Raw genomic sequence first — 13,531 nt, 5'->3', positions numbered from 1 at the left:
TTGAGTACTGATTGGTTTATGTATTAATGTTGTAAATAACTTGTAGCCATGTCATTTGCATGTTTACATCTTGTCAGTCTGAACGGGTGTGCCAATAGCATTGAATTCCTGTGGAGTAATTGCTCTGTCTCCAGTCAGTAAACCTTTCACATGGATTGTCATTGTACCCTCACAACAATTCTGGCAAGTTACATCCATGTTATAGATGAGAAAGGTAAGGCACAGAAACACACAGTTAATTCAGAATCACACTACCAGCGCTTTGGAACAGGAACTGGAAACAGCACCAGACAGTGGTTTGAGGCCAAATAGAAAATGCCAACCCATGAGGTAAGTCTATATTCCCCTAGGCAAAAGGGAGCCATTGACAGTTTTTAGGTAGGGGACTGGCATGTACTAACCACGGTGGCTGGGATCCAAAGACACCCTCAGCAGAGCACACACATGCAAATGTGTGAGGTGAGAAAGAAAGTAAATGATAATCCTGTGGAATCACTTCCTGAGAATAAAGATTGTAGAGAACTTCCTAAGTGGCATGTTTTTCCCAGTTATTTTAGTCATGGAATTCACCAAAATGGCAGACATGACAAAGCTCCACCAAGCCGTGGCTGCAGGCGATTACAGTTCAGTGAAAAAGATTTTGAAGAAAGGTCTCTGTGACCCAAACTACAAGGACGTGGACTGGAATGACCGAACTCCACTTCACTGGGCTGCAATCAAAGGTGAGTGGGCCATGCCTGGGTAGAATCCATCTTTGGGAGTCCGCCATTTGTGAAGTTACCAGTCTGTGTGGGGTAGTAGAAGGAACATTTCTTGAGAGCCAAATGGAACACTTCAACCCTGGCACCACCACATACTGGTTGTAGTACTTTAAGCAAGTTATTTAATGTCTCTGGACCTTAATTTATTCATCTACATATGGGACATCGATGCTACCTTGGAATCTAGTGGTGAGGATTCACTAAGATAATGAGTGTACAGTGCTTAGCACATAATTGAGTGCTTAGCTCTCAATTAATATTAGTCTTCTGACCTCGTGGCCTCCAACAAGAAAGAGTCCCTTTCTTGTTGGACAGGGACTCTGTTTTGTTCATTGCTGTACCCCCCCCCCCCATGCCGCACATGGCTCAGTTACAGTATTCAAGGAGGATAGTGGCAAAATCTCAGCCAATGGGCTTGTCGAGGCCTTCAGCGATGGAACACCATTGAAGAATGTCGAGTAAAAGAGTATTATCTTCAACTTTGCTTTTTAAAATTTTGTTTTGACTTCTGTATGGAGAATGGATTGGCAGGAAGCAAGACAGGACACAGACAAATCAGTTGGTAGAATTTGGCAGAAATTTAAGTACAATGAGATGGTAGTCATACTGAAGCACCTTTCAGTGATCATTTGCTACACCTTTTAGTGATCATTTGCTACATCCTGGGCTTATGCTGTATGTTATGTCTGTGATTTCATTTGTATTTCATGAGAACTCCGTGAGGAAGGAAGTGATAATATTTTTAATTTACAAATGAGGAAACGGAGCCTCAGATCTTTGTTTCTTGTCTGGGACGCCATAGTTAGCAGCTGTTACTTACTGGCAGGAATGAGCCCACATCTGTCTTCCTCAAAAGCCTGTGCTCTTAATCTGTCCTAACCATAAAGTCAATGGGACTTAAAATATTTTTTTATTGAGGTATAACTGATATACAGCATTATATCAGTTTCAGATGTACAATACGATGAGTAAAGTTTTGTGTGTATTGTGAAATGACCATCACAGTAAGTAGAGTTAAAATCTGTCACCATTTGTAGTTACCAAAAAGTTTTCTTGTGATAACTTTTAAGATCTACTCTCTTGGCAACTTTCACATATGCTCAACAGTACTATTAGCTATAGTCACGCTGTGGTACATTACATCCTCAGGACTTACTTATTTTATAACTGTACCTTTTGCCAGTCTTTACTCATTTCTCCAACCCTTAACCCCCCACCTCTGGCAACCACCCATTTGTTCACTGTACTGATGATATTGGTGTGTTTTTTGTGTGCATGTTTTTTTTGTTGTTGTTGTTTTAGATCCCACATATAAGTGAGATCATAAGGTATTTCTCTTTATCTGACTTATTTCACTTAGTGTAATGCCCTCAAGGTCCATCTGTGTTGTTGCAAAATATTTGTTTTTGAGTCACCACTGAGTCTGCCAAAAACAGCGAACCTGACAAGTGCCCTATGGGCATGTGTACAGTCATTTAGGAGGGAAAGCAAGATTCCTAGGAATGGAAGGGGGTGGGGAGGGGATGCCCTGGAGGGAGGAAGTAGAGGGAACACTTGGAGGGCCCAGACCTCTGGTGTGAGCAAGGTTCATGGAGTAAGGTGGTGAACTGCGTCCCTGGTAAAAAGGGGAGGAGGGGGGTGAAGATGATACTAGAAAACTGGAAGGGCCTCCAGGCAAATGTCTTCTTTCTCTTGTACTACCTACGCTAGTTCTGGCCGCAGTGGGGGCAGAGACATTTTAATCTCAACCTCCTCCTCTTTCTTCCTGTTACATCTAAGGGCATTTGGAGGTGATGCAGCTCCTTCTAGAATACGGAGCCAGGCCCTGCCTGGTAACTGACGTGGGCTGGACCCCAGCTCACTTTGCAGCTGAGTCAGGCCACGTGAATGTGCTCAAAATGCTCCATGCATTGCACGCTGCCATCGACGCCCCCGACTTCTTTGGGGACACGCCAAAGAGGATCGCACAGATCTACGGGCAGACCGCCTGTGTGGCGTTTCTGGAGAAGTAAGTTTCGTTTATTTCCAGCTAGAGAAATGGCAGAGAAACAGGAGCCTGTGGTCAAGATATTTGCCAACTCCGTGGTCTCGGGTCCATAGAAATGAATGAGCAAATTCAGCTGACTGTCGTTTGAGTTTTTATGAACTTTTCGGAAATGACTGGTTTGGGTGGAAGCTATATTGCTTTAGATTATGTGAAATCTTTTGTTGTTATATTATACCAAAATTACAATTATTTGAATTATACATACTTATAATAATGTTAACAGCAATATATAATTATTATAATTGTTATTTTTGATTACACACAAATTATCTCAGATAAGAGAGGTGAGACACCAAGTTTGAAAATGGGACATGGTACAAGATTCATAGAGCTCCTTCAGATCCATGAAACATATTCATACTAGCTCTGTGACCTTGGGCAAGTTGAGTCCAAGGTCATAAAACAGCCTGGCTCAGTGTTCTTGTTAAAAATGAACTTGGTGAATTAGGCTATCCACTGTAAGGTCCCTCTAACTTTGAAAACTGCTGTTCATCTGTGAATCTTATATTCTCACACTCCCCAAAGATAAGGACTTTTCTAGCGGTTGTGAATCTGTTCTCTCACCCATGCATTCAAATAGAATTAAAGATCAATTATGTACGTGACAGTTGCAGCTTTGGGAGGGATGGAAGTAAAATTTAGGAATTTATAATCTGGTTGGGTTAATAAATAATTCATACAAGAGGCAGTAAAGTAATGGAATGAGTGTGGCATTGTTGAAAACCAAAATGAGATCCATAGCAAATCTGTCCCTAGGGCAGGGCAGTTCATGGCAGGAGGGGGTTGGGGGGTGACTGTCAAACGCCCATTTAGGAACTTGAAAATAAAGTTATCTTCTGTAAAGTAAAATAATTGCTTACAATGAGGTTAGATATCTGTAGAAGTAACCGAAGATTACTCTCTTAAGAAGGTGTTCCACATTCAAGGAGTGCCTGGGTAGCTCAGTCAGTTAAGTGCCTGGCTCTTGATTTTGAGATCACAATCCCAGGATTGTGGGATCAAGCCCCATGTTGGGCTCTGTGCTGAGTCTGGAGCCTGCTTGGGAGTCTCTCTCTCTGTCCCTTTCTCTCTGCCCTATCCAACATATACACATGCTCGTGCTCTGTCTCTCTTTCTCTCTCTCTCAAAAATAAACAAACAAATAAATAAAATAAAAAGATTAAAAAATATTCAAAATTATAATTAAGGTGATTGGGAGGTAAAGAGGCAGAACCTTAAGTCCTGACTTGAACTTGAGTCCTGACTTGAACTTGACTCTTCTCCCCAATCCTGCATCATCTCCTACCTTCAGTGACCTTCATCCATTGTGGACCTCAGCATCTGCAGCATCATCCTCTGAACTTTTAAAAACTCTAACATATCACTAGGCCACCATAGTTCTCTCTGTTCATTTTGACAGTTCTTGGGTCACTGCCCAGGGAGTTAAGTGCATCCAGACCTCTTCTCATTCAACTCCTCTTTCCCTCCTGATCCATCGCCTGCCTGAAGGTTCCATGATCTTCGATCTGTTGGCCTACCTGGACACATGATATACCACTTCTTCCACTCTGTTCCCATGACTCTTAGGTTTCCAGCCATTTGTCCTTCTGTATTATATGACCCAGAATTCCCACCCTTGAGTCAATGTCTCTCTTCTCCACTCCTGTGCTTTGTCTGGTGGAGACAAGCTGTAGAGAAGTACACAGGCACCATCAAATTCTGGGATTTCTGTCTTCAGCTGAACCCTTAGAACAGTTTGACTATCTCTTCTTGTCCTGCTGCTTCATTGACAACTCACGTCCTCTACCCCTTCCTCAGCAAGTAGGCTTTCTCCTTCACACAGAAGACTGAAGCCAAGAGCATACATATTTCAGCCTCTTACACCTCCATATGGTGTATACGCCTACACCCATTACTTCTTACCTTCCTGTCTATCCTTCTGGGAGAAGTGTTATCCCTCCATATAGGCCCTGACCCAAACCTTCATACCTCCTACAAGGTCATCATTCCCATATTCTCTATTGCATCTTTTATTCTCTCTTCTGTATTTTAGCTTTTTTCTATCCCTTCCCCTCAGTCCTTATTGGCCTTTGAATATGTTCAAATAGATCTTACTGAACAAACACACGGACAGTTAGAGGTCCTTCTACTGTCTGCAGTCTGTTTTCTCTTCCTGCATTTCTATGCTACTGGAATGTCAATCGATGGAACCGTCCCTACTTCCTCACCTACCTTTGCACTTGTACTGAAACAGGGCTCTTCCAGGGAGGTCCTTAATGCTAAATCAGTGACCTCTTATCAGATCTCATCTTACCTCCACTTAATTTGGAATTTGACCACTCTTCTCTTTTTCTCTGTCTCCTTGGATAACTTTTCTCTTCTCTGATGAGGAAGTTCTCTTCTATTTCTACCTCTCTTCTCTTCTCTTCTGTCTCTCTTCTATTTCTCCTTTTACCTATCCGATCATTTCTTCTCATGGTTTTTTTTGAATTCATATTCTTGCATGCCTTTTAGATGCTGAAACTCCTCAGGATCTTATCCTGGGCTGTCCCTCCCTAGGGACCAGTGGGTGGATAAGCATGACACATGACCCTAGCATAACAGGATAAGTGGTTCCTCCAAATAGTGGGAGGAAGGGGGGGTTGTTATTACCAGGAAGAGTTGGCAGGCAGGGCTGAGCAGACAAAAACAACAAAGATCGGCCACATCACATGTGAGTCATGTTTAGTTATTATCATCGTGCATGGAGAACTTCCCTTTTGACAGTTAAGAGGGTTCAGAGAGAAGGAATCCTGATTAAGAGGAAATTAATCTGGACCTTGAAAGATAGTGAAGGCCTGACTCATAGAGGAGGGATAAAGATTGTTGATTTGGAGAGGACGGCACCAAGTTGAAAGTGTGTAGAGATTGTGTGTACGTGTGAGGAGGTGGAGGTGGGGTGAAAGGATGAGTGGCCTGGCTGAGTACACCATTCATGCTAGAGAGAAGTGGAGAATGAGATTGTGTGGGTAGGAGATCACTGTGGGATGGGCAAGCAGATGAGTGTGAACTCATCCAAGCATTGACAAGATGAAACAGATGCTCTAGCAAAGTTTCTTCTGTAGGGGAAGAGATGGCAGTGGTGGTGTGCAGCTAGGATTGGAAGCACTTAGACTATAAGTAGGGAGACCACTGAGGAATTTCTTAATGCCTCATGTTGTGAGCAGGTGCACTCCCAGGATAGGATGATGAAAAGAAAGGATATTAGAGAATTTCAGAAGAAGCCTAGACAGTATTTGACAACTTCCTGAATATCCTAGGGGTTCCAATGAAGCAATTCTACTTTTGATTCAGCCTCCTGTAAGTAGTAAATCTCTCCTTCAGCAAATATTTTGGAGCCCTACCGTGACCATGGCTTTGAACTAGATACCAAAAAGGATTTAAAGATAAATCAAATACAGTGCTGGACATTAAGTTCCTTGTGAGAGAGAGGAGATACTTGTTTACATAAATAGCACTACTAGGGTATAGAAAGTGGAGAAGCTTAAAAAAAGCAGGGCCGAGGAAGGATGTTATGCTATGTGGTCTAAATATGGAGTGGTTACTTCTTGTTGTTAAGGAGACAAGCAGTTTTGCTATCTTCTTATTGAACTGTGCTTTATAAAGCTTTGTACTTGAACTACTTCAAACCATACTGTTGTTTGCTTTTGTTTGTCCATGTGTGTATGATGCTCTCTTCACCTGTTTCTCTCTGATCTGTTCTATTGTGCTACATCTATCACCTATCTACATATCATGTATCTTTTTACGAATCCTTCCATACATATAATACATATGTGCTTATGAATACTTTAATTTCTTTTTTAAATGTTTCCATGTTTTAAAATCTTATACAACAGAAGCGCCTGAGTGGCTTCATTGGTTAAGCACAAACTTTGGCTCAGGTCATGATCTCTTAGTTTTTGGGTTCGGTCCCTGTGTGGGGCTCTTTGCTGACAGCTTAGCCTGGAGCCTGCTTGTGATTCTGTGTCTCCCTCTCCATGTGTCCCTCCTCTGCAAGCACTCTGTACCTATCTATCAAAAATAAATAAACATTAAAGCATTATTTTGATAAAAATATAAAATCTTATACAACAAATGGACATGGCTTTATAATTAGAAAAAAAAAGACAACTGAAAAAGAAACAAAGGAAAACAGTGTCCTGGTAATACGCTGGTGGCTCTGTAAATGTGAGCACTTCAGCATTTGCAGTGCCTTCTTCGCCCTAAGCGCCCATCCTTGCCTCTATGAACTCCCCACTCCGGGCATGCCATTTTTCTCCACCTCAGTAGCTTCTTTAGTGTCTGAGGTCCCTAAGTGTACACTTGGAAATACCTGAACTTGGCCTCCTTCCTTCCCTTCCAGCCTACTAAAGTGGCCAGGTTGTGCGCAGAGGTCAGGAAGAGATGCCCATGCTGACGCCAGCACAGGCTCTCCCATCCGGCTACTGAGGCCGCCATCTTGCTGGCACAGGTTCTCCCTTCCGGGGACTCAGAGCCGCCATCTTGCCTCCACAGCCTCTCCTGAGCTGCCATCTTGCCCCTCTCCAGGGCTGAGCCCGAGTGCCGGGACCACCGCCGCACCGCCAGGCAGAAGGGGCTGCCTCTGGACCAGAAGGATGAAGACTGGGATGCCAAGAAAAGGGAGCTGGAGCTGTCTCTTCCTTCCTCGAAACAAAGCACTAAGAAGAAAAAGATTAAAAAAATTCGAGGCCCGGCCAGGCTGAGCAATCCCAAGGAGAAGAGAGTGTGAGGACAGCGCTGGCGGCTCTGGCACCCATGTTTTCTGCGGGAGTAACTTTCCCTGGCACCAGACTTGGAGTGGTTAGATCTGTGCTGTCTTTAGGTGATTCTAGAGACCATTCCGTAAGACCATTCTGTAGACGGCCTTCTACCGGGGGCCCGTGACCTGTCATTCAACCTAAAGCCTTGCTGGGTGTTCCCTGCAGGAGCTGCTGCCTCCTTGCCAATCTGTGCTGTCACACGTATTGCCCGCAAGGGACAAGCGTTAGCTACTTGCCTTTGGACACCAGTCCTTTGCACTGTCAGCATCCCCTGACCCCTTACATGCGACTACAGAATTATAGGGGGGCAAAGCACGAGGTCTCCCTAAGGAAACTTGATGGTTTCAGTGAAAAAAAAAAAAAGGAAGTAACAATAAAATCTCAGAAATTTCCAACCTATTCAGTTCAACTAATCTCTGAAAAAAAGATGTATTTGTTGTTAATATAAGCCAGGCAAAGAGGTGAACAAATGTAGCTCCCCGTTTCCCACTTTCTTATTTTTTTCCCCCCCTTTGCAGATTAGAGGCTCACAATCTCAGCATGGTCACTTTTACCAATGATCACTTCTACATAAGAAAAACAGTCTGGGTGATAGACCAACTTAGCAATAACTGGAAAGCCCAGCAAGAATTAATTTCACCTCACATGAGAAATGAGAGGTAGCTAAAGAGTGACTGTGTGATTACAGCTCTATTTGTGCAATGTGTATTTTAGGAAATCTGAATACAGATTACAGCTCTATTTGTGCAATGTGTATTTTAGGAAATCTGAATACAGATTACAGCTCTATTTGTGCAATGTGTATTTTAGGAAATCTGAATACAGATCAGGTATGTCCAATGAAAATATTGCATCTAAATTGGGATCTGTTCCAAATGTAAAATACATATCAGATTTTGAATCCTTAGGAAAAAATGTAAAACATCTCAATAATATTACTGATTACATGTTGAAATGATACTATTTTAGATATCAAGTTAAATAAAATGTATTACTAACACGAATTTTACCTTTCTCCTTCTGCTTTTCAAAATATGTGGCTGCCAGTGGGCACCCGGGTGACTCAGTCCCTTAAGTGTCTGACTTTTGATTTTGGCTAAGGGCTCAGGTCATGACCTCCTGGCATGTGAGTTCAGTTGAAGCCCTGCATCTGGCTAAGTGCTGATGGCACAGAGCCTATTTGGGATTCACTCTCTACCCCTGTCACCTCTCCCCACCCTGTGTGCATTCTCTCTCTCAAAAAATAAATTTAAAAATTTTTTTAATTTAAAATTTTAAAATTATTTAAAACATTAAAAAAGAAACTATGTGGCTGTTAGAATGTTTAAATTATATAGGTGGCTTGCCTCCCCCCTCCCCCCCAATCAGAGAGCACTGTGGCAGAATCCAGAAAATATTTACAGCCTCCACCAGGCAGATGGCCCGATGCACTCCAACTGGCTACTCTAACATTCTAGATTTACTTGTTTCTCTACCTACCTCAATGTCTTTAGACATCTAACATCTTCATTACACATTCCTCAATTAATGTTTATGTTAATTCAGGCCATGCTTAGTTAAATTACCTGAAATGAATAAATGCTTGAACGTCTTACAGGAAAGTAGTATAGCCGTGGAGGAAACCCTTTCTAACGTTTATATCCATCATGAGCATCAGTCACCTTTCTCCTTGCTCAGAGGTGCACAGAGGTGGCTCCTGCTCACCTTGCTACTGGTGGTCCTCAACCGGTATGAACTTTGGAAGACACCTGACTCAAGCTGGTCCAATAAGATTCTTCTCCTGGGAGGCCCTGGGCCCACTGGTTCTGGGGTATGAGACTAAACTCTGGGTGGAGTGGTATCTCTGACTCTGTCCTAACACTACCCTACCTCTCCTCACCACTGCCCTTGATGTCTGTGCAGATCCCATCCTCTCTATCTCAAGTTCATACTCCCCCCACCCCCACTCAAGTCACAGCACACCCAGACAATTGTAGGTGGAGGGAGTGGGGGTACAGTGGAAAAAGGCCCCTCCCCCAGCCCTAACTCCCCAAGTTGGGAAAAAGAGAGGCCGGTAGTTGTCTGTCATCACTCATCCCAAGACCCGGTCTTCTCACCAGTGCCCTAACCCCTCACCACCAACGATGGACCTTTCATGAATGAGCTCCCTCCCTCACTGAACCCTCATTCCCATCTCTAGACCCCTTCCATCTCAGAGCCTTCAGCCCCTTCAAAGAACCTCCTCTCCACAGTTTCCCCTCCACCCTCAGCCCTGGCCACACCTTCAAAGACTGCAGTCAGAGCCTGTGACTGAGCTGGGCTGTGGTCGGGGTTGTGTTCTGCACCTCCCCTCCTGACTGGGCCTTCCTGGGGCCCCTACTTCCCTGTGACTTCTCAGGAGCAGTGGAGTCTCCACTACCACCTCCTCCCTCAACATCGCCTCTGGCCCCTGAGCAACCCACAATGGGTCTTCCTCTGGAGCAATATGGCCCCCTGAACACCAGCCACCATGTGCTGGGCTGAAAAACAGTAGGGAAGTCTTGCCCAGAGGTTGGAGCTGGAGGGTAGCAGTCTCACCTGGCCGGTCAGGTTCCTGTTTCAGAAGAACACTGATGGCCAGATCTTGTGGCCCAGGGCCTGGGGTGGGAGGACTTGGGAAACCATGGGGCTGAGGCTGCCTACAAGGCCTGCCCTCTTAGCCTTGGTAGGCCCCTTGAGGGAGAATTAATAGAGATAAGAGCAGTATAAAGGAGGATATTTTAACAGCCAGGACTCCCAGAATTAAGCTGGCTGACCTGGAGGAGTCCAAACGGAGACAGGTGAACACATTGTGGGGATACGTGAGACTCCCACATAGGAGTAGGCTGGACTCAGGAATTTCTGTGGCCCTGGCTCGAATTTCACACCTCTCAGAGTTCACACCTGGGTCATCCATCCATACATAAAAGATTCTTCTGGTAACTTGAAAAGAAATCTCCATGAGAGGGTGGACCAGTAGCCTATAACGTCAGACCTGTGGAGCGGCTAATTCTACACAGGGCTGAGGAAGTGTAGGGAGTGCTCTACAGAGAGAGAGAAAAGACTGAGGCAAAAGATGGCGGGTGAGGTGGGTGGGGGGATGAGAGTGGGGGTGGGGTAGGGAGTGGGGGTAGGGTGCAGTGGGAACACGCATCCACATGCACAGCTTTCTAGTTTCGAGTTCTGGTTCCTTACTCAGGAAATCTGTGAAATATTGCTTTCATAATAATATTTCCTCTTTTGCTTATAGAATACTGAATTGATCCCTCCTCCTCTTTTTTAAATGTTTAAAAAACTTTTTACCAGCAGTCTTTTCTAAAAAGTACTGTATTATAAGATCATGGGCCATAGGGGAGTTCTATTGTTAGTTTCCAGGAGGAACTTGACGGAGGAACAAGGGGGAGAAGAAGGGCGGAAATGGTGGGGGAAAGGGAGAGAAGCAAACCATGAGAGACTTTTGAATGCTGACAAAAACTGAGGACTGATGGATGTGGGGGGAGGGGGGGATGGGCATGGAGGAGGACACTTTGGGGATGAGCACTGAGTGTTATGTGGAAACTAATTTGACAATAAACTATTAAAAAAAAAAAAGATCATGGGCTTAGGAGTCAAGTAGATTTAGGTTTATATCCTCCCTTATGAAATAGGCAAAAGAATCCTTACTTCCTGGAATTATAGTGAGAATAAGATGAGATGTGTGGCCTCATGCTAGCACTGGCACTGTGTAACAGGTCCACGTGATGGCTATTAGGTTCCTATAGGAGCTCAGTTTTCTCCTGAGATTCCCAAAGGGGTCCAGCAATAATGTCCTGTGTGGGTCAGTTGAGGCTCTCCATTTTCCAGTCCATAAATACGCCCATTCCTAGTTTCATGGCATGGATCATAGTCTGTCTTCCATTATTAGCTCCACAGACCTGGACTAAACTAATAAGTGTTCTCAGGGTCCTTTGCTGCGGCTATAACCCCATGGCCACCCAGTGTCCTTGCTGAGTCCCTCTTTCATTGTTAGTCTCACGGAGGCACTAGAAAGAAGAGCTTGTGTATAGTAAATGAGAACAATAAGCAGAGGACACTGAAGACTTTGGTGCAACGTGGATTCTGTACTAAGCAGGTATTATATCTAATCTGCATGACTCACTTGCAAGGCAGGTCTTACTATCTCCCAGTGATGTCACAAACAGAAATTCTGGGAGGTTGTGTGACTTACCCTAAGCCACCTGGCTAATGCTCGTAAGCCTTGAAAGTCTGCCTGGCTTGGAAGGAATTCTAACCATTCAGGCTCTGGAATCTCCGTCAGATTGCTTAACTTCTCTAGAGTCCTCACCTGTTAACTGAATTTTAACAGAATTGTTTGCAACAATTCTGAGCATTTGAGACAGAAGACATGTACTTCCTCAACATCCTCCTTTTTAAATAAGGCTCTCAGCAATGTTTGCCCTCATTTATTCTCTGTGCTCTCAGAACCATGACCATGATAGCTGTGGTGCTTAATGAAGACAAAGGAAATAAAGAGGGGGCAATGGATGGTAAGGAACACCAGTTATGACCACGTGATCAGTTACAGAGCTAAGGACTGTGATTCTCATGAGTATTCCTCCTCCTTTTGTTATGAACATGTTTGGGGTGTGTGTGTGTGTGTGTGTGTGTGTGTGTGTGAATGCAAAGTGGTACAGACACTTTGGAAAATAATTTGGCAGGTTCTTATATGGTTAACTATACACTTATGTATGACCTAGCAACTCCAATCCTGGGTATGTACCCAAGGATTTTTGTTTCACAAAACTTACATTCATATAAAATCTGTAAGTATTTGTAGCAGCATTAGTCATAGTTGCCAGAAATTATTGAGACTATCTAAATGTCCTTAACTGGTGGGTGGATAAACAAACATGATGTATCAATCCCATGGACTATGTATTATTTAGTAATAAAAGGGAATGAACTACTGATACACAAAGAACATGCGTGCACCCCAAATCCATTATGATAAATATAAGAAGCCAGATTCAAAGGCCTGTATGAATCATTTATAGGACGATCTGGAAAAGACAACTAGGACAGAAAACACATCAGTTGTTGGCAGGGACTGAAGAGAGAGGGAAGTGCTGTCTACAGAGGGGCACAGGTAAGTTTTTAGGGTGATGTAACTGTTCCATGTCTTGATAATTGTTGTAGTTGTACGATTATCCGATATGCTGAAAAGTGTGACTATTACTCTATGTAAATTACACCTTAAGTACTTTTTTATAGGAGGAAGGAATTAATGGCTACGTAACTCATACACTGAGATAAATCATTCAAAATACCAAGTCCATGAGAGTTAAGGGTGGAAAAGGAATATATATCAGAAATTCTTGGAGAAATTCCTTGGAAATACTGAGTTCAATGAGTTTCTTGATTGGCTGTACGACAGAATCAACTTTAGGATTTATAAACATACATGGATTTTACGTCAGAGATTCTATTTCAATAAGCTAAGTCATTCCAAGGTCCCAGGAATTTCTATTTCTTCAGTATTAACTAAATTATCATGAGACCATCTAGGTCTAGAACCCCTGAAACATAATTGCTAACGTCCTTTCCAAACTAAGCGTTCCCATGACTGCATAGAATTTAGGATATATGTAAACTTCTCTGGGGGGAAAAAAACCAATCTTTACTTTTACTAATACTGATATTTAGCATTTTCTTCAACTATGAGTTGGGTAGGGGTGCCTGGGTGGCTCAGTCGGTTAAACTTCCAACTTCGGCTCAGGTCATGATCTCATGGTTCGTGGGTTCGAGCCCTGCATCAGGCTCTGTGCTGACAGCCAGCTCAGAGCCTGGAGCTTGTTTCAGATTCTGAGTCTCCCTCTCTCTCTGACCCTCCTCTGCTCACACTGCCTCTCTCTCTCTCTCTCTCAGAAATAAATAAAACAAACTGAGGGCTGATGGGGGTGGGGGGG

At 43.6% G+C, this 13,531-nt stretch overlaps 2 protein-coding genes across 2 annotated transcripts in view; both read left to right on the top strand.

Annotated features, from left to right (window-relative positions):
* On the top strand, positions 1-8,519 carry ANKRD66 (ankyrin repeat domain 66). The gene is made up of 3 exons (XM_077764838.1): positions 1-722; positions 2,541-2,769; positions 7,357-8,519. The coding sequence occupies exons 1-3, from the start codon at positions 476-478 to the stop codon at positions 7,556-7,558; spliced, it is 678 nt and encodes a 225-aa protein (XP_077620964.1). The 5' UTR covers positions 1-475; the 3' UTR covers positions 7,559-8,519.
* Positions 8,520-9,319: 800 nt separating this feature from the next.
* Positions 9,320-13,531, top strand: part of MEP1A (meprin A subunit alpha) — a 68,480-nt gene continuing 64,268 nt past the window's right edge. Inside the window, exons 1-2 of the mRNA XM_077764812.1 lie at positions 9,320-9,399; positions 12,620-12,711. Coding sequence (XP_077620938.1) covers positions 9,320-9,399; positions 12,620-12,711 — 172 coding nt within the window. The remainder of the gene's footprint in view (positions 9,400-12,619; positions 12,712-13,531) is intronic.

This window comes from Crocuta crocuta, unplaced genomic scaffold, assembly GCF_008692635.1.
Source record: "Crocuta crocuta isolate KB4526 unplaced genomic scaffold, BGI_CrCroc_1.0 scaffold44, whole genome shotgun sequence".
In the NCBI taxonomy this organism is placed as follows: Eukaryota; Metazoa; Chordata; class Mammalia; order Carnivora; family Hyaenidae; genus Crocuta; species Crocuta crocuta.
The sequence above is the reverse complement of the archived record's forward strand: the minus strand, read 5'-3'. Positions and strand labels throughout refer to the sequence as shown.